Source organism: Lycium ferocissimum, chromosome 1 (assembly GCF_029784015.1).
Source record: "Lycium ferocissimum isolate CSIRO_LF1 chromosome 1, AGI_CSIRO_Lferr_CH_V1, whole genome shotgun sequence".
In the NCBI taxonomy this organism is placed as follows: Eukaryota; Viridiplantae; Streptophyta; class Magnoliopsida; order Solanales; family Solanaceae; genus Lycium; species Lycium ferocissimum.
Genome location: NC_081342.1, coordinates 15,736,601 through 15,763,299, shown reverse-complemented (window position 1 = coordinate 15,763,299; position 26,699 = coordinate 15,736,601). Strand labels below are relative to the sequence as shown.

At 35.1% G+C, this 26,699-nt stretch overlaps 2 protein-coding genes across 2 annotated transcripts; one reads left to right on the top strand and one right to left on the bottom strand.

Moving 5' to 3' along the window:
* The first annotated feature begins 4,012 nt into the window (after positions 1–4,012).
* LOC132050035 (putative kinase-like protein TMKL1) lies at positions 4,013–7,928 on the top strand. Its single transcript, XM_059441048.1, has 2 exons — positions 4,013–5,517; positions 7,175–7,928. The coding sequence occupies exons 1-2, from the start codon at positions 4,155–4,157 to the stop codon at positions 7,810–7,812; spliced, it is 2,001 nt and encodes a 666-aa protein (XP_059297031.1). The 5' UTR covers positions 4,013–4,154; the 3' UTR covers positions 7,813–7,928.
* Positions 7,929–10,043: 2,115 nt separating this feature from the next.
* LOC132050025 (probable pectate lyase 8) lies at positions 10,044–15,605 on the bottom strand. Its single transcript, XM_059441037.1, has 7 exons — positions 15,423–15,605; positions 14,987–15,040; positions 14,452–14,529; positions 11,879–12,521; positions 11,531–11,634; positions 11,300–11,438; positions 10,044–10,969 (listed from the first exon to the last, which is right to left on the bottom strand). The coding sequence occupies exons 1-7, from the start codon at positions 15,506–15,508 to the stop codon at positions 10,751–10,753; spliced, it is 1,323 nt and encodes a 440-aa protein (XP_059297020.1). The 5' UTR covers positions 15,509–15,605; the 3' UTR covers positions 10,044–10,750.
* Between the last annotated feature and the right edge of the window lie 11,094 nt (positions 15,606–26,699).

The window sequence follows — 26,699 nt, the reverse complement described above, 5'->3', positions numbered from 1 at the left end:
ATGTACTTTTATAAATCTTTGTTAATAATTTTATTTCTATTTTTATTAGAATATTTTTTTTATGTAAACGCATATATAGCCTATTTAAAAATTTGTCTACTTCATGTATTGGAAAGAAAAACAATACTCTATTAATTATAGGGAAAAGGGTCAAAAAACCTCTTTATTTTAGAAAAAGGGCTAAAAATATCCTCCGAACTTATTTTGGATAAAAAATACCCCTCTCATCCTTAAAGTTTTCAAATATCTCTGTCTTGATGGAAATTATCCCCCAAAATAACCTGAAATCATTTTTTAAATCCGCTCCATCATTTAAACACTAACCACATAATAAATAATAATTCCCTTATTCCCTCAAACTTCAAATCTACGTATTGGGAGAATAAGGGGATCTTATGGGTTATTATTTAGTTCGGTCGGGTTTAAATTATGGAGTGGGTTTAAAAAATAATTTTGGGGGATAATTTTCGTCAAGACAGGGGTATATTAAAAAACTTTAAGTATGGGAGGAGTATTTTTGATCAAAAATAAGTTCAGGGGATATTTTTAGCCCCTTTTCTGAAGTAGAGGGGTATTTTTGACCCTTTTCCCTTAATTATATTAAGGACATAGAGAGAGAATAAAAGTCAATACATTGGGAAGAAAAACAATGATTACCTTGAAGTGAGAGAGAGTGAAATTTAAATTTTCATCTATTCTTTTTTCATAAAAGGGTATTTTTTGTATAGAAAAAATAATAAGCGATTATTATGCCCTCAAAAGTTATTTGAAATTACTTTAATGCCCTCAAAAGTTGTTTGAAATTACGTTAATGCCTTCATTTGTGCCAAATTGTGACAAAAGTGGTTGTGCCAAATATAATTATTCAAGTTTTATTAGTGGAATCAGTAAATCTTGGATATCAAATAATTAAAGAAAAAGAAATACTATTGATCATTGACTAAAACTTTTCCAACAACAATAGACTTTTATGCCAAGCATGAGTACATCATCCATTGCGAATTCAGGAAATCCACCACCACCATACAATAATGGATCATGGATTATCATGATCACATGGACCTAACTTCAATTGTACTCGCTAAGTAGAACTTCAAGAGGACTTTGAACAAATTGAATATTAGGTTTATAGGCCAATCGATCTACAAAGATAGATCCCAAGGCCTAAGGGGACTCGGCGGCGCTAATCAATATCAAATTGAATAGTGGTACATATTTTATTTTTTTGGCAATTATAGTGGTACATATATTCAATTGAAATTTATAATATTTTCACGCTTTTTGAAGTACAAAATATTCTGACTCTTGTAGCTTTTATGAGTGCATTTTGACAATTAAAGGAGATATAATTGGGGTGGAACTAGCGCTTTGATTATGGATTAAGCTGAACTCAATAATTTTGATTTAAACTTTAATTTATAGTATTAAAAATTGATTAAATATAAATAAATTATTAACTTAAAAGTCAATAATTAAAGGACTCGTATCATTTGCCCATATAACTTCACTATTTTTTGGAATAATTTTTCACTTTATTTGAAAATTAGTGTTTGGCCATGAAATTTTCAAATTGAATTTGAAGTTGGATCCCAAATTTAAACAACTACTTTTAACCTGTTTTTTTTTTTTTCACTCCACCTTCATGATTCCAAATAGAAGTCTCTCTTCTCTCCTTTTCAAAAAGAGCTAAAAATATCATCCGTTACAAATTTGGATAAAAAATACTCACCCCCTCATTAAAGTTTTCAAATATACCCTTATCTTAACGGAAATCACCAAATCCCCCAAAATAACCTGATTTTATTTTTAAACCCGTTCCATTTAAATCCAACCCAACTACATAAAAAACCCATATGCGACCAACTTGTTCCCGAGTCCTACATCTGGAGCCACTAGGCACAGGAGCGGGTAAGCGCAGATCGTCTTCAGCCCACTTGAACAATTTGAAATAATCCCATTGATTCCGTCTCATCAATGAGCGTAGATTAATAGCCAAGCCTACCCTTTTGTGCTTGTCAATCTATATCCCATTCTTCAGGTATCAGTTTTTTATTTAGTTGGGTCGGGTTTAAAAATGAACTCTGGTTATTTTGGGGATTTCTGTTAAGACGGGAGGGGTATTTTTGACTCAAATTTATAATTGAAGATATTTTTAGCCCTTTTCTCAAAATAAAGAGGTATTTTTAACCCTATTCCCTAAAAAAATCCAAATAAAACGAATAATATTTGATTTTTATAGCCAAATGTATATTAGAATTTCAAATCATAAACTTTAAATTTCAGCTCCGGTAACACCTCTTGAATAGTTTGTAGTCACGCGAGCGTCACTTCTCCTTTTGGATTGCGAGCGGGTCCGTTTGTCTTCCTACGTTGTAATGGATGGACAATTTACTCTCCCTTTAATTGATGACTAATGGCCCACCCAACAACATGGTCCCATATGTAATCCATTTTCATTTCAAAAACAGACCAAGGCCCACAAAGCACTACCAAATCTTCACCGTTGGTCAATTTGAAACGGAATAAACTAGGGGTAACGTGTGGGACCCACACAAAATAAAATAATATTTTTTAATTTCAATGCAATTTATATGATATCATTTGACTAGACAGGTAATTTAAAAAAAAATGAATATTTTATTTCAAAATAAGATGTAGAGAAATGTATGGTTTTAAATCATTTTATAAAATTAAATTATTTTTAAATATAAAAATTCAATATATTTCTTAGAACAGATTAAAAAGAAAAGCGTGTTACAATTGTTGCGAAGTATTAGTCAAATCTTTGACCTTCCTCGTTTACTTAATGGATGAGATTTAGCTGTCGTTTAGTAGATCAACATCATCTACTTCTCATTTCTCAAAGGAAAGGAAGAAACCAATGCTTTTTGAAAATTCAACCCAAAAAAGAAAAAAGAAAAAAAAATTCAGCAGTTCCAAAGACAAGCATGCCAATTTTTCATATGCAAAAAGTCATATATATATTGACAGCATACCTGATACTTTGTCCCCCCTTAATGTGTACTTACATTCACATCTGACCGTTGATTATCAACACTCTTCTATAGTCACGGTTAGTAATGAAAGGTTACGAAGGAAGGATGCTTCTACCAGAATTAATCTCAAATGACAGAAATTATTTCGTAAATCTGATGCGACAAATACTGGAATATTACGGAATGAACTATAGATGATCATAACTTATTCAGCTTGTGGTTAATTGAGACTATATAATCTTGATAACCTTAAAAACAAAGTAAATAACCGGCTATAACCTGTTAGAAATAATACCATGTTTCATTATATTCTTTAGAATTCCTTAAGCCATATGTTATTTTTTTCAAACTTGAGAATAGCTCGTTTACAACAACATATTCATTGTAATCACATAAATGAGGTCTGAGGAGGATAGGATGCATGCCGATTTTATCCCTATCATTGTGGCGTAGAAAAACTGCTTCCAATAAACCCTTGGCATGAAAATAGCTCTATTAAAGTTAGTAAAAGAGATGATAAATCATGATTGAGTGGTTCAAACATACCAATAACTTTTTCAAATCATAGTTATAACCGTTTGGATTGGCTTATTTTAAGTGTTTTTAAGCCAAAACAGCTTTTAAGTCATTTTGTAATATTTGGATAAAGTAAATTAAGCCAAAAGCTACAATTCCCAACTTATGACTTATGTTTAAAAGTCAATTAAAATAAGTCCATCCAAACGGGCTCTTAGTCTAGTTTGAAAGTATGTTGTCTCCTTGTGACCTATATGTCGTTTGAGCCGTGAAAGCAACCACTAATACTTGCACAGAATAGGCTGTCTACATCACACTTCTTTAGTGCGATTCTTCACCGAGCCCTCATAATGCGGTATACTTTTTTGTTTTTTTGGAATGCTAACCTTATTATTAAAAAAAAAAAGAAAAAAAAAAGGACAAGATGGAGTTAGAGGGTAATCACAAATAAAGTAGAGAAGTTAGTCTATAATTAAATCAGAACTGTGAATCTATAGACTAAAGAGCTAGTGCTGGTTTGTAGTCAACAAAAGTGTCAGCTTTCCCAAAAAGAAAAAAAACCCAACAAAGAACTCACCACTTCCTACACTCATCACACTTCTATTACTCCCTGTCTTTTTCCTTCTCTTTCATCTTCATTCAATGGAACTTCAGAGGTTCCTCTCCTTGTACATTGTCTTTTTCATAGCCTTCACAACAAGCTGTTTCACTTCTTCTTCAACTGCATCTGATGTTCAGCTTCTCTTACAGAACATTAAACCTTCACTTCAAGGCAACACTGATAACTTGTTGTTATCTTCATGGAACACTTCAGTTCCTATCTGTCAATGGAGAGGTCTAAAATGGGTTTTCACAAATGGTACTTCTTTGCTTTGTACTGACCTTTCTTCACCACAGTACACAAGTTTTTCTCTTTATAGAAACCCATCTTTGCATCTTGTTTCACTTCAGTTACCATCAGCTAATCTCACTGGAACACTTCCAAGAGAACTTGGTGAGCTTTCTACACTTGAAAGTCTCTATCTTGGTGTTAATGAACTTCATGGGAACATTCCACTTGAGCTTGGGTATAGTTCTTCTTTATCTGATATTGAGTTGAGTGGAAATAACCTAAGTGGGACACTTCCAACTTCAATATGGAATCTTTGTGATAGGCTTGTTTCTCTTAAGGTTCATGGTAATTCTTTATCTGGTTCACTTCCTAATCCTGCTTTACCTGATGCTACTTGCAAAAAGTTGGAGTTTCTTGATTTTGGACAAAACATGTTTTCTGGGACTTTTCCTGAGTTTATAACTATGTTTAATGGTCTTAAAGAGCTTGATTTAGGGGATAATAAGTTTTCAGGGGCAGTACCTGAGACATTAGCTGCATTAAAGCTGGAAAAATTGAATCTTTCACATAATAATTTTAGTGGGGTGTTGCCTAATTTTGGGGGAGAAAAGTTTGGAGGAGAAGTGTTTGAGGGAAATAATCCTACTCTTTGTGGACATCCTTTGGGGGCTTGTAGTGGAAGTTCTGGTTTGAGTCCTGGTGCAATTGCTGGTATTGTTATTGGTTTAATGACTGCATTGGTAGTTGTGGCTTCATTGTTGATTGGGTATTTTCAAGGGAAAAAAAGGAAACATGCCGATGAAGAAGAGGAGGAATTTGAGGAAGGTGAAGATGAGGAAACTGGTTGTGGTGAGGGGAAGCTTATATTGTTTCAGGGAGGTGAGCATTTGACTTTGGAGGATGTGTTGAATGCGACGGGGCAAGTTATGGAGAAGACGAGTTATGGGACTATTTATAAGGCAAAATTAGCTGATGGTGGAACTATAGCTTTGAGGTTGTTGAGGGAAGGAAGTTGTAAGGATGGAGGTTCTTGTTTAACTGTGATTAGACAGCTGGGAAGAGTTCGACACGAGAATTTGATTCCTTTGAGAGCTTTCTATCAAGGGAAGAGAGGGGAGAAGCTTCTCATTTATGATTATCTCCCAAACAGAAATCTTCATGAACTTTTACATGGTAAATTCTTGCTTCTTTATGTTCTTGTGTTTACTCTTTCAAGTTTTACTAATGATAATCACTGTAAGCTCAGTCACGTTGGTCCTATGCACTCGTCCTTATGCATATATTCACAAGTATACTCAGTTCTGATTGTGACGAGTTGAAGTTATTGTATTAATCATTGCCTCAGAGGAAAGTAGCAATAGTTCTTAAGCTCATTTTCAGCAGCTTTGATATTTTGCTTGAGAGACTGAGGTATGTGGACCACAAGTTGCAGCCTCTTCTCAAGGTGGGGTTGTAATTGAAGTATTAGTGCATAAATAGATCATTCGCGACAGCCAGGGAAATATAAATCTAACTGAAATTAGCATCTGAAGAGAAACTGAATTAGTAATCTAATGCACAATATAGATTAAGTCTCAAAAAAAAAAAAAAAAAAAAAAAATCTAATGCACAGTATAGAGATAGAACGTCACATAAATATAGAGAACATTCCATTTATTCCGACCTATATCCTTTTCGCTAAGCTAATCTAACCTATATCTCTCCCACACATTATATTCCGACACACGAACTACCATATGTATACCTATTTGGTCAACAAAGAAAAAGTAGCCCCATCATATATGCTTATTCATCCAAGCAAAAGGAAAAAAAAAAAGAACTAGCACATTATCACTAAACTGATTATGTAACTATCAGATGCCTTGGTCGACCATCCATTTATAATTTTGCTTTCAAGAACTGTGTGGCTCTAGATCAACTGATGACAGCTCATTTTCAAGCATTTGAGCTTGGTGTAGTAAGCTTCTGTAATTCCTTTAGCTTGATGCAGTCTAATGATGCTGTGGTTTGTTTCAAGGTCCTTATTTTCTGTACTGCTAATTTAGCAGTTCGGTCACTGGGAGTAGTTTCCACAAATAAAATGTTGGAACGCCAGAATTTTTACCTACTTTTGTTCGTTCAACCTTAAATAACTCTACAGGGGTTGCACCGTTATTCTGTCTTAAAGAATGCTGATCAGGTTAGGAGGAAATTTTGTGAAATTGATGTAAAGGGAGGTATAGGTTACCGCATGTTCGATCACTTTGTTCAATTAATCTTCCATCCTCCAGAAACTTTGTGTTACTCGTTTAGTAGTGAAAGCAATTTGTTGCTTTTGGCTCTAGGCAATACTTGTACAGTTAACTTGGATAGCACCATTTCATTCCCAAACCAAATCTAGTACTCCCTTTGTCACAATTTGTGGGACACACTTTCTTTTTTAGTCCGTTCCAAAAAGAATGATACCTTAATGGGATGATTTATAGCCACAAATATTTATGGCTTGTTTAAGACCACAAGTTTCAAAAGTCTTCCTTTCATTCTTATACGCCGTGCACAGTCAAACACCATTACATAATTTGGGATGGAGGGAGTAGCAATTCTTGTGGCTCCTTTAAACTTCCTATCTTATCCTTAATGAGATGATTTATAGCTACAAAAATTTATGGCTTGTTTTAGACCACAAGTTCCAAAAGTCTTCCTTTCATTCTTATACGCCGTGCACAGTCAAACACCATTACATAATTTGGGATGGAGGCAGTAGCAATTCTTGTAGCTCTTTATTTACTATGAGTGATAAAACATTAAAGGATGAATGAATTTAATTATGATGTTTCCTGATTGTGTATAGAATCAAGAGTTGGGAAGCCAGTTTTGAATTGGGCTAGAAGACACAAAATAGCGTTGGGCATAGCCAGAGGACTAGCACACCTTCATGGTCTGGAAACACCTATTACCCATGGGAATGTTAGGTCAAAGAATGTTCTTGTCGATGAATTCTTTGTTGCCAGGCTTACTGAATTCGGACTTGACAAGATAATGATCCCAGCAGTAGCTGATGACATCGTAGCACTTGCAAAAGCTGAAGGCTACAAGGCACCGGAGCTGCAAAGGATGAAGAAGTGCAATTCGAGAACTGATGTTTATGCTTTCGGTATCCTACTGCTGGAGATTCTGCTAGGAAAGAAACCTGGAAAGAATGGAAGAAATGGGGACAACGTCGATTTGCCTGCAGTAGTGAAAGTGGCAGTTTTGGAGGAAACGACAATGGAGGTATTCGACGTGGAGCTTTTGAAGGGAATTAGGAATCCAATGGAAGAAGGTTTGGTACAGGCGTTGAGACTCGCAATGGGTTGTTGTGCTCCTGTTGCTACTGTTAGACCGACGATGGATGAAGTAGTAAGGCAGTTAGAGGAGAACAGACCTAGAAACCGGTCTGCTTTGTACAGCCCTGCTGAAACTAGGAGTGGAAGTGGTACTCCCTTTTAAAGCTCATGTTGTTATTTTAGTAATGAATATTGTTTCATATTATGCCTGTGAGGGCTAAATGGTTATAGCTTTCTTACTCTTTCAACTACTTACCTTTGGCTTTGCATTGTTAGGGAGGATCTTTTCATAGACAAATTGACAATAGACAATGTGTCACATTAGGCATCAAATCGGATATTACAGTGTGCTTTTTTTCAATTTGTCCCTCCCATCTTCTATAAGATGATAATGCAAAAAGAACTTTAATGTGCTACAAATGTTATATTGTGTGGGGTCAAAAAAGATTTTATTTTCTCCATCATTTCTATGAAATGATGAGAGTCTGGTAAGCAGGGTAAACATAAAGCTGAGCCTTTAAGCTTCTATGGAAACCACCACACAAGTTATTACAACACAATTGGATTCATTGACAGTAAAGGGCCACAGGTGGACTGGTCCTTATTCTAGTGGGGTAGAGGGCCAGTCATTCCAACAAGAAAATCAGGTGATGTGCAAAAAGCCCAGTAAGACAAATAAATTGGTCATGTTTAGAGTTTCAAGTTTTATCTTCTTTTTTTCGTGAAAAGGAATTAAATGATTTGACCGTACCAATTTTAGAAACTAAGCTGTATATGATTGATTGGCAACACCCGAGGTATAAATCAGAGAATTAGGTGATTGGTAAGAATATGTAAATTCAAAGACTTGAGCTTGTTTAATAGCCATATACCAAGTTCCCTAGTATACTCTACTTGTTCACATGTTCAATTTGGTGCACGTCAGTTCACAAAGAGGATTGCCCTCCCAGTTCGACTTTTTGTTTTCTTTCACAAAGAATCCGTAAAAAGGTTGAACATATCCGTCAAGATTACCCTTGCATGCTTCCATTAGTATTGAATGGACAACATGGAACGACAAGAGCACTAAAGCAAGGCTGTATGAAACTCATCCTGTCTTTTACTTTGAATTTAAATTTTCATGCTATTTTGTTAGGAGGTGATTTTAATGATTATTATTACATTATCCCACCTTTCACTTTGAATTTGAATTTTCCTGTGATTTTGTTAGGAGGTGAACTTTAATGATTACTTGGAAATCATTAAAATTGTATTCTAGTGGTTGTTGTGTCTAACCCCATCAATCTTTCTTTCTGAAGTGAGTCGGGCTGACAAGACTTCACTTATTCTTTTGCTCCCTTGTTTTTTTTTTTTTTTGAGGCAAACTCTTCATCTTGTGGTGTGTGGACGGAAGTTTCCAATTTATGCCTTTCCTTGTCTTTCTTGTTGTGTGGAACTGTAATTCGTCCTCAATGGATAGAAGAACTTCGCCTTTCTTACTTTCTTGAAATGAAATAAAGAGAAAGAAGGTGCCCTGCCGTAAAGACGGGTGAAAAAGCTCTTTTTGTTGGTCAAGGGTAGAACTAAGTAAGTTTACTCTCTAAACAAAGTAGTTTCCCTCTTATGGATTTCTTCCCGTTCAAGTCCGAAAAGCCCCTTTAATTTCCAATGATCCGGAAGTGCTACGCTATCTTCCATTGGGTAACCAGGATAACTTAAGTTTCAAAATTTGGTTGCTCTAGTGCATTAATGGTGAAGAAGTACTTCACATGGCTGTATGCTGTAATGGTTGCAGAGCCAGCAAGATACTCGTGGGCAAGAAAATGGCTTGTTCTGTAGGTAAGGAATGGGCATGTATCACCTGCCTAATCACATGCAATTCTTGTGCCATCAATATCCTGGTGGATGCAGCCTTTGTGTTGAATATCTATGTGAATAGTAACTTAAGTTCCAGCAAACATTAAATCTGAATTCATAATTTCAAAAGTACAATGAGTTAAGTGCTTAAAACCTTCCAACATTAAGTAAGCGTTTGGGCATGAAAACCAATTTTTTTTCACTTTATTTGGAATTTTGAAGTCGGAGTTGTGTTTGGTTATAGTTTTTGCAAAGAATAATTGGTTGTTTGAATGTACTGAAAGTGAAAAAAGTAAAAATAGGTTTTTACGTGTTTTTCAAATAGAAGTTGCATTTGGAATTTCTATGGCCAAAATTTGATTTCCAAATAAAGTGAAAATGTTTTCCGGAAAAAAGTGAAAAATTCTCATGGCCAAACGGGTCCTTAAATCTGAATCCATAATTTCAAAAGTACAGTGAGTTAAGTGCATAAAACCTTGAAGCTTAAACCAATCAAATTTAAATCATGGATATGCCTCTGTCTATATCACCCAAAATAACATGTTTGGCACACAACAATTCAGTTTACTGCAACACTGATAATTAAGTTAAAGCAAAACTGTAATTGCTATCATAGTAAGTCAACTTTTGATGACATTTACAGAACAAGGGAAAAGTAGGAAAAGAAATAGGCAGTGATAACTTAAGCAAAACCATAATAATTACATTATATAGGCTGACAGTTCTAACATTTAAAGCTAAACATCTTTAACATTAAACCAGAATAATCAACTTTCATTGTCCTTTTTTTTTTTTTTTTTGTGCCTGTTTCTGCAATCTTTTAGTACTATGCTTCTGAATGCTCCATATTGAGAGGAGAGAAAAGAAAGAAGTCGATTTCCTATCAACCATAAGCAAGAAATGTAGTTTGCTGATCAAGATTTTAAAACAAACATGGTAGAAGAAAAGGAGAAATGTGATGTGTAGGGTAAGGAACAAGAAGAAGGACAACACTTCAACACCTGCTCCACAGATCCTCGAGTTAAAATTTTCTCGTTGAGGCAGGGCGAGGTTGAGCGCTGCTGTACTGGTGCATTAGACAGATGGAACAATGGACAAGGGGTTTCGAATCATTTAGCGTATAAGAGAAAATGCATATGTATATTGCTGGTGAGGTATTTAGGAAGGGATGCAAGGTAGAGAAGGAATAAAATTGGCTTAGATTATACGACGTTTTTCACTGGACAGGTAAAAGTAATATGCTGTTATGTTCAATGTCTTAGACATTAACATTGGTAGCCCCGGCGACAGGTAAGTGCACCAGCATTTGAGGTAAGAGTGCCAACCAGAGAAGAGGCCTTGGCTGCTAAACTTGAAGCTCTAGCATAACTGGATGCAGCGCCATGTCCGGATGGGGTGAAGAAAGCTCCATTAAGCATAAGGTCTCCCTCTGATCTCCAGTTCCAATGCTTCCACTCTTCTGATTGCACCACTCTATGTGTCACCTGCCAAACCAAATTCCGCCAAAGTTAGCAACAGACTAACTAAAAGATCTTAGTCCTTAGCCTTATACTAACCTAATTACCCCAAAAAAATGAAAAATCCCAAAGAAAAGAAAGGGATAATTACATTTTTGGACTGCTCAAAAGAACAATAGCCAGCAACTGTATAGGTTTTGAATATTAAGTATAAATATACATATAGTATACATTTAGTATACTTAAAATATACATATAATATATATAATCAGTGCATACCTAGAGCCCGTAATTAATTTCAGTTGACAGGCCAAAAATTGAAAAAGCCCAAACAAAAATCAAAAGATTGAAATTAACCTGTTTGGCAAAAGGGTTGGTTGGGGCGAGGTATCGGTTCCCTTGGCTGTTAATTGTAGGAGAAGCACTGCCACCAATGGCATACATCTCCCAATGTGTATAGTCATTGTTCACTACATGGAAATAACCATGTCTACACCTGCATATCCATCAATTGGTAATACTTTTAGCCCAAGAGGAGAGAACAAAAATGTTAAAAGTGGAACAAAACAAATTTTACCAAACATGTACCTAGGCATTCTCTGAATGAGACCCTCACCAAAATGGTTGTAGGCAATAGTCACCTGCATAATCTTATCTCTAACATAGGAGTCACTGTGACCCAATAACATCACCTGTTTATAAAGTTGGATTAACAAATAATTAGTATTTAAACTAAAACGTCGATGTTAAAATAGAGGGGTTGATTTCCCATATTGTTACTCAATTAATAGTTATTATCTCAGAAAGTCACTCTTCTTCTTGATTCCAATTTCCTTCAACAAAGAAAGTAACTTTCTGAGATAATAACTATTAGTTGAGTGACGATATGAGAACTCTAAAATAGAGTGAAGTTACTGCATGCAGGTAAAAATTAACCTCATTGTGATGTGTAAAGTAATTGTTGGAGATGGTAATTGCAGTTGATCCCATGATAGCATCGATAAGTCCATCAGCACAGTTAGCAAGAGAGTTATGATCAACCCAAATATGGCTGGACCCAAAAATTGAAATGCCATCACCATCAGCTATTGTCCTCCAGCCATAATGACTAGGTGAGCTACGAACCATGGCATTACCAGTTGGTTTACAATCATGAATATTAATCCCATGAATAATAATATTAGTAACAAATTGGACAGTTATACAAGCCCCATTAGCAATATGAACATTCACACCACGTCCATCAATTGTCTTGAAACTGTTCATAATCAGTTCTTGCTTAAGAGTAATGACCATATCGCGTTTAAATACAATCCACAACGGTCTGTCCTGGATTACAGCATGACGAAGTGTTCCACGTCGGGGATTTACAGGGTCGTCATCATTTGGATCAGTGACAACATAGTATTTTCCATCGCGACCACCAATAGCATTGCGTCCAAAGCCTATAGCACAATCAGCTAGACGCTTACGGTTACGTTGCCAATTTTTGTCACATCGCCAGCAATCATCAATAGGATTTCCAGTTCCACATGAGAAAAAACCCAATTTCCTCCTCTCTGTACTATTCCTAATGCTCCTGTTTAATCAAGAATGTAAGTTAGTTTCTGACCAATTTTGCTCTGTCACCTTATTAAAGGTTGGAGCTAAACCTATTCAATTGGTAAGGGAAACTTACCAATATGTACAGTTCAACCAAACTTATTTACTGATATGAACGAAATATACAAAACCATTATATGTATATTTCGTGTATATTGTATGTATATTATACGAATAAATCTACAAACCTACACATTTGATCATATTTTGTAAACCAGATCACCTACAAGGCATTTGGTATGTAATTTTCTCAATTGCTAATTTAGTCGTGAATAATTTTAGGATATACTTTTTCGATAAGTAAAAGTAGTGAATTATGTGACGGAAGCAAATGACAAAAATAAAATTGGCTGATTAAACTGGACAAATTTAGAAATACCTTTTGAGGTAAGTTAGTTATTGAAGTGATAAAAGTGGGGTGAGGAATATAATACGGTCCATACGGAATTTGGTACTACTTTCCGTTTTCCTTGTACAATTAATAAATCTGTAAGGTGGGCTGATAAATGCATCAAACTGTCGGTAGGGTAACTACCTTTATATTAACAGACAAGTGTCATTTAATGTAGAGATGGGCTATGTCAGTACAACCAGCTACTGGATCTTGGATTTGCCGGTGAGAGCCCAGATTTGATCTCATAAAAAAAAAATTACTGTGGTTCCTCTTTTGCTACATAGTTATTACCAATCCATAAACTGGTTGCCCTAAGATTAGGATGTGGCATTTAATTAGGCAGTCAAATACTTTTACTTTAATATAATAAAGAGCTTTTGGACCGTCAGTGCATATCTTAACTTGGTTTAGCAGAAAACTTGATGTATTTTTCAGGTTACTAAGTAGTCGCACGTTTTATGGATGGTCACCCGAAGATATCTTTTAAGTGACATTGTCAGTATATAAAAGTTAAACCCTTTGAGATTAATTAACATTTGCTTAGTTCTTTCTTGTTAGGGATGTTCGGCTTAGCTATTCTATAATGTTTAGCTAAAGGGCGGAATTTAGTTTGGCTTGTCACCCGGCCACGTGAATAGAGGTAGTTTTGGCCTGTGATTTCCGTATAAGATGTGCATAAGGGGAGACATTAACACACAAATGCATGAGGCTTTACATTTTATTAAAAGCATAATTAAGATATGAACGTGATTGTAAACCCAAAATTGAACCAACAATATGCTTGGTATGTAAAGCCACTTTCTCTGTTCTCTACGTGAAACATGGATAACATGTAAGAAAAATACACATGAAATTAAACAATATCAAAATGTTGCGTGATGCGCGGATCTGGTAACAACACCATGTGGGAAACAAAAAGGAGAAAAATAGATACTACATATGATAACATGGCCTAATTGCTAATCAATGATTAATTTCTCTCAAAAGGTATTTCGAGTTCCGTACTAATACCGGATTGGATGCCTATATATATTGTCACGTAATCCTAAGCAAATTTTTAATATATTTAAATAGAATTTTTCTGATTAACTTAATAATAGTGATTAGTTTAATTAATCATGCTCATAAAAGCTGCATTAGGGCGGTTGGCACATTGCATGTGCAATATATTCTTTAAGGCAGTATCATGTTCTATACTAACATCTTTTACTGTTCAGTCAATCAAAAAGAGAACATGGGATGAATTTGGCGGGGAATTGGACGGGTGAAAATTGAGTAGGTGGGGAAATGTCGTACACTAAAGAGTAACTGCGGCGATGCATTTAATTTTGTATGTTGATGTATATGTGAGGGGTTACTTACTTCATCTCCTTGTACGGTTCATTTATGTGAGCACATGAATGCTGATAGGAAGGGAACAGTGGGAATAAATAAAGAAAACTTGGGATTTTTTTAATAATACTAATGATTAAAAATTAACATCCTGATGATGTAGAAAGTAAAGAGAACTTACATGTCTACCATTGAAGCCACCATTTCTGGATCATCTACAGCATGTTGTTCATGGTTTGGTACATTTTCTTCACTTAACCTGTAAAATTGAAATATAAGTGAATGTTAGGAACAGGACAATCGAAATTGAGTCTTGACTTGTTAATACGACATTTAAAATTGAGTGTTGACTTGTTAATATGACATTCTAGATTAAGACTTGGGTGAATCGAGATTTGACAATCACAACTTGAAAAATGCTATTGGTTGGAGAGTGGACCGAGGGATTTTTTTTTTTTTTTTAAACATAGCTTTTTCCCATACAAAGTGAAAACAAACTTTTCGACCTCGCTTGTGGAATCACACTGGTATATTCAGCGCCGAATGTAACTGTGAAGGAGCAGACCATTTATGGTGCAATTGACTGTACTCGAATTTAAAGTCACGGGCCGTAGGGCCTTAATAGAGTTAACAATTTTTTCCAGAGTATATCGTACAAGATAATATGAAATGGTATGCGATGGTAAAATGCTAGTAAAGAAATATTGAAAATATACCTGTCCGCCATTGTCGAGTTCTTTAAGCCCTGAAATTGCTTTGCTGCTTCAGCACTGAAAATGAACAAATAAAAAAAAAATCTACTTAGCAAATCCTAATAATTTCGTTATTCAAGCGAACTAATCTGAAACAGAAACAGATGGGCTGATTTCTCATATGGTCACTCAACTAATAGTTATTATCTCGGAATGTCACATTTCTGCTTGATTCCAATCTCCTTTAACTAATCAAGTGACATCCTGAGATAATAACTATTAGTTGAGTGACCATTTGAGATTTTGAGAAATCAACTCGAAACAGAGTGGTCAGATAGCACACTCAAATTCAGAAAGTATCTAGCAAATGCAGAACTTCAGAATTTAAGACTTTCAAGAAATGTTAAAGTCAAATCATTTTCTTTAACATTGTCGAAAATGAGATTTTGGCCTCAATTACCTGTTACCAGGAGTGGCATTGATGACTAGTAACATCACAACTAGCAATGAACAGAGAGAGAGATACGATCTCCAATAAACTGCCATTGGAGAAATATGAGTCTCTCCAAAGCAGAGGTTTATACGATGTGTGTGATTTTTCTTTGAAGGAAATAGCGGAAGAAATTGAGTCAGAGAAAAAGCTTCAATGGAGGAAGCCTTTTATAGGAGAAAAGATAGCGGGAGGTGCTACTCTGTAGTTGCCTAACTTTGACATTGTTCATTAGACTTAACCCTGGTTTACTAAAACTCTTGGGTTAGGTTAAATTCAACTAAAACTGCTAATTAAAGTTTTTGCTTTCATAATAAAGAAATAGGAACTGCTTAATTGGCTATTCGTTTGTTAACATTTGAACTGAGGTTTTTAGGATTTAATTTGTGAATGGATGTCTACCCAACTAACTTTTTGAAGATACAATAAAAATGAATTTTCACTTTATTCGGATACTGTAAGGAGTCATTTGGTTATCGCGATTAGGATACTAATTCTGATAATTAAATTTGAGAAACAACATCTTGCGAAATGCGCAGGGTAGTTAATGCGTACGATAAATTTCTTTTGGTTTAAGCCACTTTTTCGAATGGCATAGATAAGAATAATTAAGACATCGCGCTATCATTTTCTTTTTAATTGTATTTTTCCACTATTTAGTTATTGATATTAGTTAATATTGATTTAAATTGTATGCAAAAATTTAATATTATCTATCCCAATTATGAAATGTGAATAATCCTTAAATAACCTTATTTTTTAACCAAACAACAAAAAGAAAAAAAGTTGGGATAACCGCTCCCTATTTGGGGAGCCTAAAAATGATAACAAGTTGTGTTATATGAATTCGTTGTATCCACTTCTCATAGTAAGCGCTATGACAATTTTCCAAAGATTAAAGGCCTTCGCCCCAACGAATAAAAAAGTGAGTTTAACTTAAGTATCCTAATCATTTATAAATTTTATAATATTGGTATATTTTAACCTTTTGTCACAAATTATTTGAAAATAAGTTGTTAAATTATAAGTGACTTTCTGTATTTTTTAAAGTTATATGTACGATAAAAAATTACACTATCAATATATAAAAAATAAATTTCATAACTATTGGTTTGAGAAAAGTTAATAGCTAGTATATATATTGTATTTCCTTGACTTATCTACTTCAATTTGGATTTCGTACTAATAAAAATAAAATCAGTGTTTCTAGTTTGGTTGTAGTAGTGTTTAAGTTAAAACAACCCACTTAACACCTTATACCTAACTAAACTGCCACTGACTCACACACACATCGTTTTCACTTTTCTCTCACTCGTGTCAACCTGCGTCGGTTACTCACGTGTGACACTCTTAATAGCTCCCTTTCTCCTTTCTTCCTTCCTCACTAAAAATTAAATTCAACCACCTACAAACGTTTTTAGCTAAATTTATTCACCGCTTATACGGGGACCATCTTTTTCAACCTCAGCAATTTATGTACTCCCTCCGTTCTTTCATTTTTACTTGTCTTTACATTAAAAATAATTATCTATTTTCACTTTGTCAAATTTGATAAATCAAGAGATATTTTACAATTTCATATTTATTTCACCCTTTTATTAGTTATCCAATTGAAAGGTTCAAGGAATTCTTAGTGGCTGCACAACTTTTAAAGTATGTTTTATTGATTTCAATCATTAGATGGATTAATAATAATTAGAGGTGATATAGTAAAATTGGCGAAAATCATTTACTCTTCCCAACTTTGCTTTAAAAATCAAACTCTCCCCTCAACTTTGAACGATAAACATTCTCCCCCTTTATCCTATTTGACTTTTTAAAATGTCTATTATACCCTTACATTATCAACCATTGTCTTTTTATTTTACTCTTTGAAATTCATGATTTTTTTTTTAACTTATGTACAAATTTTCTATGAAAAATAATGTCGAAAAAAAAGTGAAAATACTAATTGACTAAATAAGTTAAAAACATTCTATAATGAAATAAATTAGCAGAATAAGAAAAAATTATTAATAATAATAAAAACTCTAATATCTATTTATACAAGTGAAAATAACAAGTAATAATAACTTTGTAAACATATTTCAATGCCGGTAATACAAAAATAATTAATAATAATAGAGGCATATTTTGTGACAAATTAAATTCCTAAAAGATTATTTATTTATGATGTAAATGAAATTTAAATTATAATTCAGAAAATATACCATTATTAACAAACAAAACCTCATTTATTTATATAGACAATAGAAAATAAGAGAGAACTGAAACATGCATCTATATACATGTTACATACTTAATGCATGTAATACTAAAATAACAATCATAAAAAATAGCATAAGATTTTATGACCAATACATAAAAGAAATATTCTACTTATAGTGTCCACTTAAATAAAAATATATAAATGCCTAGCTTAAGAAAAATAAATGTTATGTATAATATAAAAAGATATTGCATAGATGGAGATTTGAAAATATCAAGGGTAAAAATAACATGACATGAGGTAAAGGAGGAAGAATGTCTATTGTTCATTGTTGAGCAGGGAGTTTGATTTTTGAAGTAAAGTTGGAGGGTAAATGATTTTCACTCATAGTAAAATTGTCATTAAAAAATTACGCTCTATGTCTATTTTTGAAAATATTTACGCCACGTAACTCGTACTCTCTATATAAACACCCAGTTAGCCCATATTTGTGTATAAACATATTTTATACACTATCATGCAATTTATACAAGGTTGATACATTATGTTTAATGCTTTTTTTTGAGGTATAATATTGCATAATGGGCTACATGGCGTAAATATTCTCAAAATCCGTATACTTTTGAAAATATACCTATTTATGCCTCATTAAGGATTTGTCAAGTCGATACATGACAATTAAAAATGGAAGACCGGAATACTTAAACTATCTCACTCGCGGCTGACGGTGCCGTTCTGTATTCGCTTAAATACGTGGACACGTTTCCACGTAGGAGGTGTTCACGAACTTCTAAAATTTCGTGGACCCCGTACGGCATTGTCTATGCTATTGATGATTCCTTGACTTAAAATCTCTTGGCCTATTGACACGTGTCGGTAGTCTGGGCTTTTACATGAGGTTGCCAACCCACTAAGTAACCCGTTTTCCCGGTGAATGTCCGTAAGCAAAATTGTAATTATTCTGAACAAAAAGTTTGTTCTTTCGTTAATCATAATTAGGGAATTGGATTAGCTGGATTTTGATTCTTACTGTTGATTTTATGATCATTAAAGCATAGATGTTAAGGCTTTCATCAGAGGTAACCTGAGCTGCTGAGTTGTAATCTAGATCATCTTGGCATTTCATCTCTTTCATTTCAAGTAACAAGTGAAAAAAACTCTTAAAAAACTTTTTTTAAGTTAGCAAAATGGAAAGAAATTACGGAAAATTGCTTTCAACAACTTTTTAGAGAAAAGTTCAACAATAGCATACCTAGTGTTACTCCACAACTAGAGTCCGAAGAAGGTGGGGTGTATGCAGGGATTCACCTACCTTGGATAAGATAAAGAGGTTGTTTCTGGTAAGACTTTCAGCTCGAGCGATTTCAAAATAAGGTAAAAAATACAAGAGTAAAAAGCTAACATATCAGTAAAATTTATATAATTTACCATCACTTGTTTGTTATGTTCTATAAAAAATTAAGTGTCAAATTACGAAAAAGACAATATTAAAATTCATTTTACAATTAGTGTTATTTAACTTCAAAAATAGCTTTAAATACTTTTTACGAAATATTTTTATTAAGTTTTTATTTTTACTTAGTTAAAATTTAGAACATAAAGTTAATATATAATTAAGATTTGCTTCATGCATGTGAGGATGAGACACATAGATGCCCCAGTAAGGAGGTGTGAGAGGACGATGTGGGGGGTGGGGGTGAGGTGGGGTGGGGTGAGGGGGGTTAAGGAAAGGTAGAGATAGGCTGGAGAAGTATTGGGTAGATGTGATTAGATAGGACATGACATATCTTCAGTTTATCGAGAACATGACCCTAAATATGGGATATGAAGGTCGCGAATTAGGGTAGACGTTTAGTATGTAGGTAGTTGACTATTGTCTTACTTTCTTGTGGATATGTTTGATGCTAGCTTTCTCTTTCATACCAACAGTATAGTTGTATTATTTTCGTAGTTCCTTGTTCTTCAATTTTCTGTCACCATGTATTGTTTCTTGTACTTCGGTTATCGTATTATTTAGCTAATATTAATGTTTCTTTCTTCAGAGTGTTATGTCTTGCTTTCCTTATTATTTGTCATGGCTTCTTCAATTTCATATTTTCTTTTTTTTTTTAAAACTACAGTCAAACCTTTCTATAACAAAGATCGTTGGGTTCGATTTTTTTTTTTTTAACTATAATAGAGAATGGTTGTTATACACCTATAACAACATTGACATTTAGATAATATTTCTCCGTTATAGACAAAAAAAGATGCGTAAAATCTATTTTTTTATTTTTAATCGTCAAATTCTAAGCTTAATCACACTTTGTATAATGATGAAAATCATTTAATGATGAATATATATATATATATATATATATATATATATATATATATATATATATATATATATATATATATATATATATATATATACAAATGATATCCTTTGTCATAAATAGTGTATTAGATGATCAAATATTTGGTCAAAATCTCTACACTTATTATTGGTAGTTATGGATATTCTATTTTTATAAAGATTAGTAATTATTATATTACCAAAAAAAAAAAAAGATAGCTGTTACATGGGGGCAATTTTACAAAGAGCGTATTGTTATAAAATTGGTTGTTGCTGTTATAGAGAAGTAAAATATAATATAAAAAATCGGTTCTGGAAGAACTTGGTTTTATAGAGAGGTGTTGTTATATACAGATGATGTTATAGAAAGGTCCGATTGTACTTTGATTTAATTTTCTTGAGCCGAGGTCTATCTGAAACAACCTTTATATAAGGTGGTATAAGGTTTGCGTACACAGTAGTTTTTCCATACCTCATTTGTGGAATTATACTGAGTATGTGTTGTTGTAGTTAAATGCAAAAAAGGAAGAGGAAAAGTTGTATTTATATTTAGAAATACATAAATTAACGGAGGTAGTTGATAAATATAGGTTTTTGGTAAAAAAGAAAACAGTTTCTGCTTTTGCTTTTGCTATTGTTTGAATAGCAAATTAATCTTCTCCATGATCAAATAATTGAAAAGGGAATTAATTTGATAAAATAAAAGGAATTTAACGTAACAGAACGTCGGGACGTGCGGAAAAGGGAATCCGCGACTTTTGTAGCACAAAAAAAAAAAGTTGAACCAAACTAACACAAAAAAAAAAAAAAACACATATATAGGTTTCACGCACTAATTTAGTGCGTGAAAGGACCAAACTGCAAAAAATAAAGTTTGACCTTTCACGCACGAAATTCGTGCGTGAAAGAGGCCAACAAAACTCGGCCCCTCCTTCCCCACCAGAGACCCGAACCATTCCAACCCCACCAGTTTCGCCGCCATTAAACCTCCATCTCAGTGGTCCCCAACCCCCCAAAACGTCTTTTTCGTATTGTTTTTCAACCCAAAAGTTAATATTCTTGGTATATTGAAGTGTAGGATAAGTTTTAAGCGTTAGATTTTGGAATAGAAGGCAGTAGGTCATTTTGAAAACTCAAAAAACCTTCAATTTAGATATTTCACTGCGAATTTTTTATTACATTGCTAAATATATTATTACCCTAAGCATGGTCATTGTTTAACTGTGGTGGATTTCCCGTTTTGCGCATTTTTTTTGTGCGTTTTTGGGCAGTCCGTATGCACTGTTGGGACTGCCCTTTTTTATTTATTTAAATTTGTTTATCTATTGTTAATTAGTTAATTATTTATTAATTGTTTATTTAGTATTTGTTAATTGTTCGATTAGCGACTTAAGTATTTATTAATTATTAGACTAGCTATTTCAATTGTTAGACTAGCTAATTATTTATTTAGTTTTTGTTAAGCCAATTGTTTATTTGTTAATAATTTCTTAATTGTTTCATTAGCTAATTAATTGTTTATTTGTTAAATATACGATAATAATTTATTATTTTTTTGATTAGTTACTTAATTGTTTATTTATTAAATATATGATAATAACTTGTTAATTATTTGATTAGTTAGTTAATTGTTTATTTATTAATTATCTATACTAATTGTTTGCTAACTAATTGTTAATTATTTGACTTATTAATTTTTAATCTTTATATTTTAGTATTGAAAACCCTTAGTTTAGGATTCATAACCCGTAGTTTAGGATTGAAAACCCTTAATATAATTTTCGATAAAAGATTACATAACTAATATTACTTGTTAATGATTGATTTAAAATACGTAAAAATGTACGGGTCACCACAATACTTAATAAAATTTTCGATAAAACATTACATAACTAATACTATTTGTTAATGATTGATTTAAAATGCGTAAAATGTATTTGATCACCACCCTCTTGATCCGGCCCTTCGACCGAGAGTTACCGTATCTTCGACTCGAGCATAGGTCGCAACATATATGGACATCCGACCCCACTTGAGGCTCGTGTCCGTACTCCTGTTAGGGGACTCGCATGGGAGATCTTAGTCCGCCGCCCCCCACATCCTCGTGTCCCGGATATACTACGTCGGGGGGCGGTATCTACCGGTGCGTCGAAGTTGGTCGGGTACAACACGACAGGTCGCTAGTGACGGCATTGATTGAGAGGTGGCGACAGAGACGCACACATTTCATCTCCGCACCGTAAGGCTACCATTGCCCTTCGTGATGTGGAGGTCATTTATGGGCTACGCGGTGTGACGGACGCCCATTGTATATTGAGGAGCCTCCGTGCCGCCGCCTTACGGGATGAGTTGACTAGGCTCACCCGTTTCGCGCCTGGATGGTCATATTTCCCGCAGTCGGCTTTTGTCGGCCCTTATGCTCACTTGCGCCTCAAAGACACGCAAAGATCCGATTGGAGAGGACACGCCTCGCCGATGTTGACCGACGCGCGCGTCTATACCTACTCATCATATTCGGGGCCATCCTGTTTTCGAACACTTCGGGTTCGCATGTGAGCTTGAGGTATATATCGACGATCTCGCTGAGATAGGATATTATAGTTGGGGCGCTGCTGTGCTGGGCTACATATATCGAGGATTCTTTCGATGTTCTTGGGCACGAGGGTAGAGGTCCCTGCATTTTGCTCGCTCCTTCAGGTAATATATTTAAGTGTGTGTAATTAAACATAAAGTATATTTCTTTAAAACGACGATTGATAAAATATTTTTTAAATGACTATATCAGATATGGGTGTGGACTAGGTTGAGACCTTTTCAGCCCATACCAGCTCACTATATCCCGCTGACTATCTTACTGTGCCGATGCCATACGCGCGGAAATGGTCGCGAGGCGTACGCCGACGTGCAGTGACGCACCACAGCCTTCTCCCGTTTAGGGATCAGCTAGACCACATGACGGCGCAGACTGTATGTTCATATTTTGGATCCACACGCTAGATCACATAGCTACTATTTTAGTCTTTTATTGTTAACTAGTTCAATACTTTTTACAGGCTTTTATATGGACGCCGTATGATCATATTTTGGATGAGCCGCCGCGTTTTGTGGCTGGTAGCACATGTGGATGTCGCGTGTCCATTGATACATATGGATATTGTTGAGTATCACGCGCCCGACCGCGTGTTACGGCTTTGATATGTACGGAATATACCCGCGTACGGGTTGGGGAGACGACCACTATGTGAGGGACGAGCGTGCGGGCGTCGATGATGCGGCGACTCCATATGCGCAGCGACAGTCCCAGTTGGGATGTGAGGATGACGAGCCTAGCGGTGGTCGGACATGACACTCGATCCACGTGTATATGGAGCGGTACGTACGGATCACTCGCATCATTATTCGACAACCCCTCTAGGCGTCGTCCAGATGGCCTAGGATATGTAGCTCTTGTAGGAGCGTACGAGGCAATGGTAAGTTTTATTAGTCTTAAACTTAAACCATCATCTTATGTACTACTTTACAAATTTATTCAATTGTTAATATTTGCAAACATATGCAGGTACGGACCGTTCAGACGATGCGCTATGAGAGCACTGCCCGTATGGAGGACCCCGAGACAGCGGAGTATGTAGCACCGGATGATTGAGCTTGCCGAGACTGGTATAAGACATGCACATGAATTTAAGCGTGTTCCCGGTGCCCCACCTGGGCAGCAGGTGGTCATGGTCGCCGGCGAGGCCGGCGGGCCGTCGCCGGGGAGGTAGGGTTGGCGGAGGATGAGGCTCCGTCGGCCGAGATCCCGCCGAGTTCTTCCCGGCCGGCCACGCGATATCCCATCGACTTCTCATTCCCGGCCGTCGACTTCACAGACACCTCTGTATACGCCGTACCCTTTTTCAGATTATGTGCTCTGGCCTTCATTTCCACATCCACCTGTTCGTGATCCACAGGGTGAGCGGCCGGTTCGTGATCTACAGGGTGGCCTACATCTGGACTTCGACGACTCCATGTTCGAGGACTTCGTGTTTGATACGGCACCATCTGCATCTCCCCGCTTCGGGGCCGCTCGGAGCCTCTCTCACCGGGCATCTCGGAGGCGCGTCGACACACAAAGTTTGACTTTTTTACAATAAAGTAAAATAATTTATTAATTAATTATTTATTTCAGGTTCATTTTAGAATAAATCTAAACTAAATTATTTATATATTATTTCAGGTTTATTCTTCTACGCCTGTGGACCCATCTCCTGCACCGAGGCCCACTCAAGAGAATAAAATAAAAAAAATTATTAATTAGTTGTTTATTTCATGTTTAGTTTAGAATAAATCTAAATTAAATTGTTTATATGTTATTTCAGGTTCATTCCTCTGCGCCTGTGGACGGGTCTCCTGATGAGATTGACGAGGAACCATGTTATGAACCGGCCCCACCGCCCACCGTCATCTCCCATAGAAAGCATATTATGAACCGAGGTCCGGGTCGAAAGAAGGGAAGGAAGGGAAGCAAGGATGATCATGCCATAGAGCATGTACAGATTAAGAGGAGGAAGGGGGATGGAGATGATGGTGGTGGTGGTGGGGTTAGCCTTAGGCCTGGCCACCGAACTCTAAAGGCTCCCGCTTGTGGGACCCGAGATTGTGAATGTTGTAAATAAAGTGTACATTTTATGTTATTATTTTCTTAATGATAATTAGTTATCTTAATAATAACTCGTGCGACGTATGGAAAAAAATGTGATTTTAATAGGTTAAAAAAAAAACAAATATTAATTACAAATGAAATAAAAGTGTAAGGGGGAAGGGGACAATTAAACAAAACAAATCAAACCAATATTAATTACAAATGAAATAAAAATGTAGGGGGGAAAAACAATTCCAGCAGATATATAAAATATCAGTCCCTCAAATCACTACAAAAGTACATGCTCTTTCACGCACAGAATCTGTGCGTGAAAGTGCAAAAAGTTATACTACCTTTCATGCACAGAAACTGTGCGTGAAAGGTGTTTTCTTCTTTCACGCACTAATTTCGTGCGTGAAAAGGTCTCCTCCACCTGTGACAATTTCAGGAATCTATGACACATAAAGGCTTGATTTGACAATACATTGCTGCATTATTTGACCGTTTTAATACGACTTGTATTGCGCACCATTTTAATACGCAATGTAAGTGTTGATTTGACAACACACCACGCATGACAATTTCAGAAATCTATGACACATAAAGGCTTGATTTGACAATTGCTGCATTATTTGACCGTTTTAATACGACTTGTATTGCGCACCATTTTAATGCGCAATGTAAGTGTTGATTTGACAACACACCACGCATGACAATTTCAGGAATCTATTTAACTTGAAGGCTTGACGAGTGAAAAACTCATCAATTTCATAAGTCTAAGTCTTACAAGTCATTCAAAAAAAAATCAAACTTCATAGAAAAAATGTCTCAAAATGCTTCAACTGTTACGGTTTCACTATTTTAGGATGGAGATATCGTCGAGGACAATTACTCCGTTCGTTATAGTATCAAACCAAAAGCCCATGTTAAAATTCCAACAACTTTACATTATGAAACACTAGTCAGTTACATGCACAAAAGAATGAAAACTACACCCACTGAGTTTGGAATCTCACTAACCTGGAGATATCCACAAACAATATCAAACGGTGTAGTGCGTTATGGCATGCACAATATCAACGATGATGAATCTTTGAGCGATTATTTGGGATCGCCAAGAATATCGTGATTTAGTATCCATTAATGTTCTTGAGATGTATGTTGAAAAGATACCTCGAGAAGAAGTCCCTCAAGTCCAGCTTATTCATGGTAACACTTATGGGAACTTTAGTTCTTATGGAGACATTTTGAGTGATCAAGTGCCGCTGCAAAATCTAAGCCAGCAATTTAATCAAGCTTATAATGAAAATTGGTAAATATGGATTTTTCATACTATTATTATGTGTAGTAGCATGTGTTTGTTGTATGAATTGGTAAATAACCAGTTTTCAAATCTTTATAGGAACTATTCTCAAAACTCGCCAGTGGTACCAAATATGGATGTTGGTCAATCCTCTCAGTTCGGTGGAGTTGATCATTCTCCACACCATGACAATGCTTATGAACAACAGTACGTTCATCACCTTGATAAAAATTATATTCAAACTTAAATGCTTGTAGTCTTTGCTCTAACAGTCTTGCTTGTTCCAAGAGTTTCATTTTTTCTTGGATGAGTGTCTCTTTTTCTTTGGTTAAGTCTTCTCGACGGTCTCGAGTCATAGTAGAGCAGCTGATCGCAAAAAATCACCTTGTCCGTGTCTTTTGTATTTTGTACTGAGGGGTTCTATCTGGATTTTGTCTGAGAGCTAGAGAAATATAATAGTTTGGTCCCAATACTCCTCTAGCATAGTCTAATGCCTCAGTGAAATCATTAAAGCCTTTAAAAAGAGGTCTTCGTATATCTTTGATAGAATCTAAAACTTCTATCCAAGTTTGAAAAATACCATTAGTTCTACCATGGACTACAACATAAAATTTAAATTTCTTATCTAGATTTTTGTCCAGAAAATACCGACAAAGTGCATTTAGAGTGGCTACAAAATGACCACGTCTTTTCGTTATGCAATATCCATAAATTGTCTACTAAACATGTCTCGTTGTTTGTCTATTACGTATTCGGTAATACCTTAAAAGTTAAAT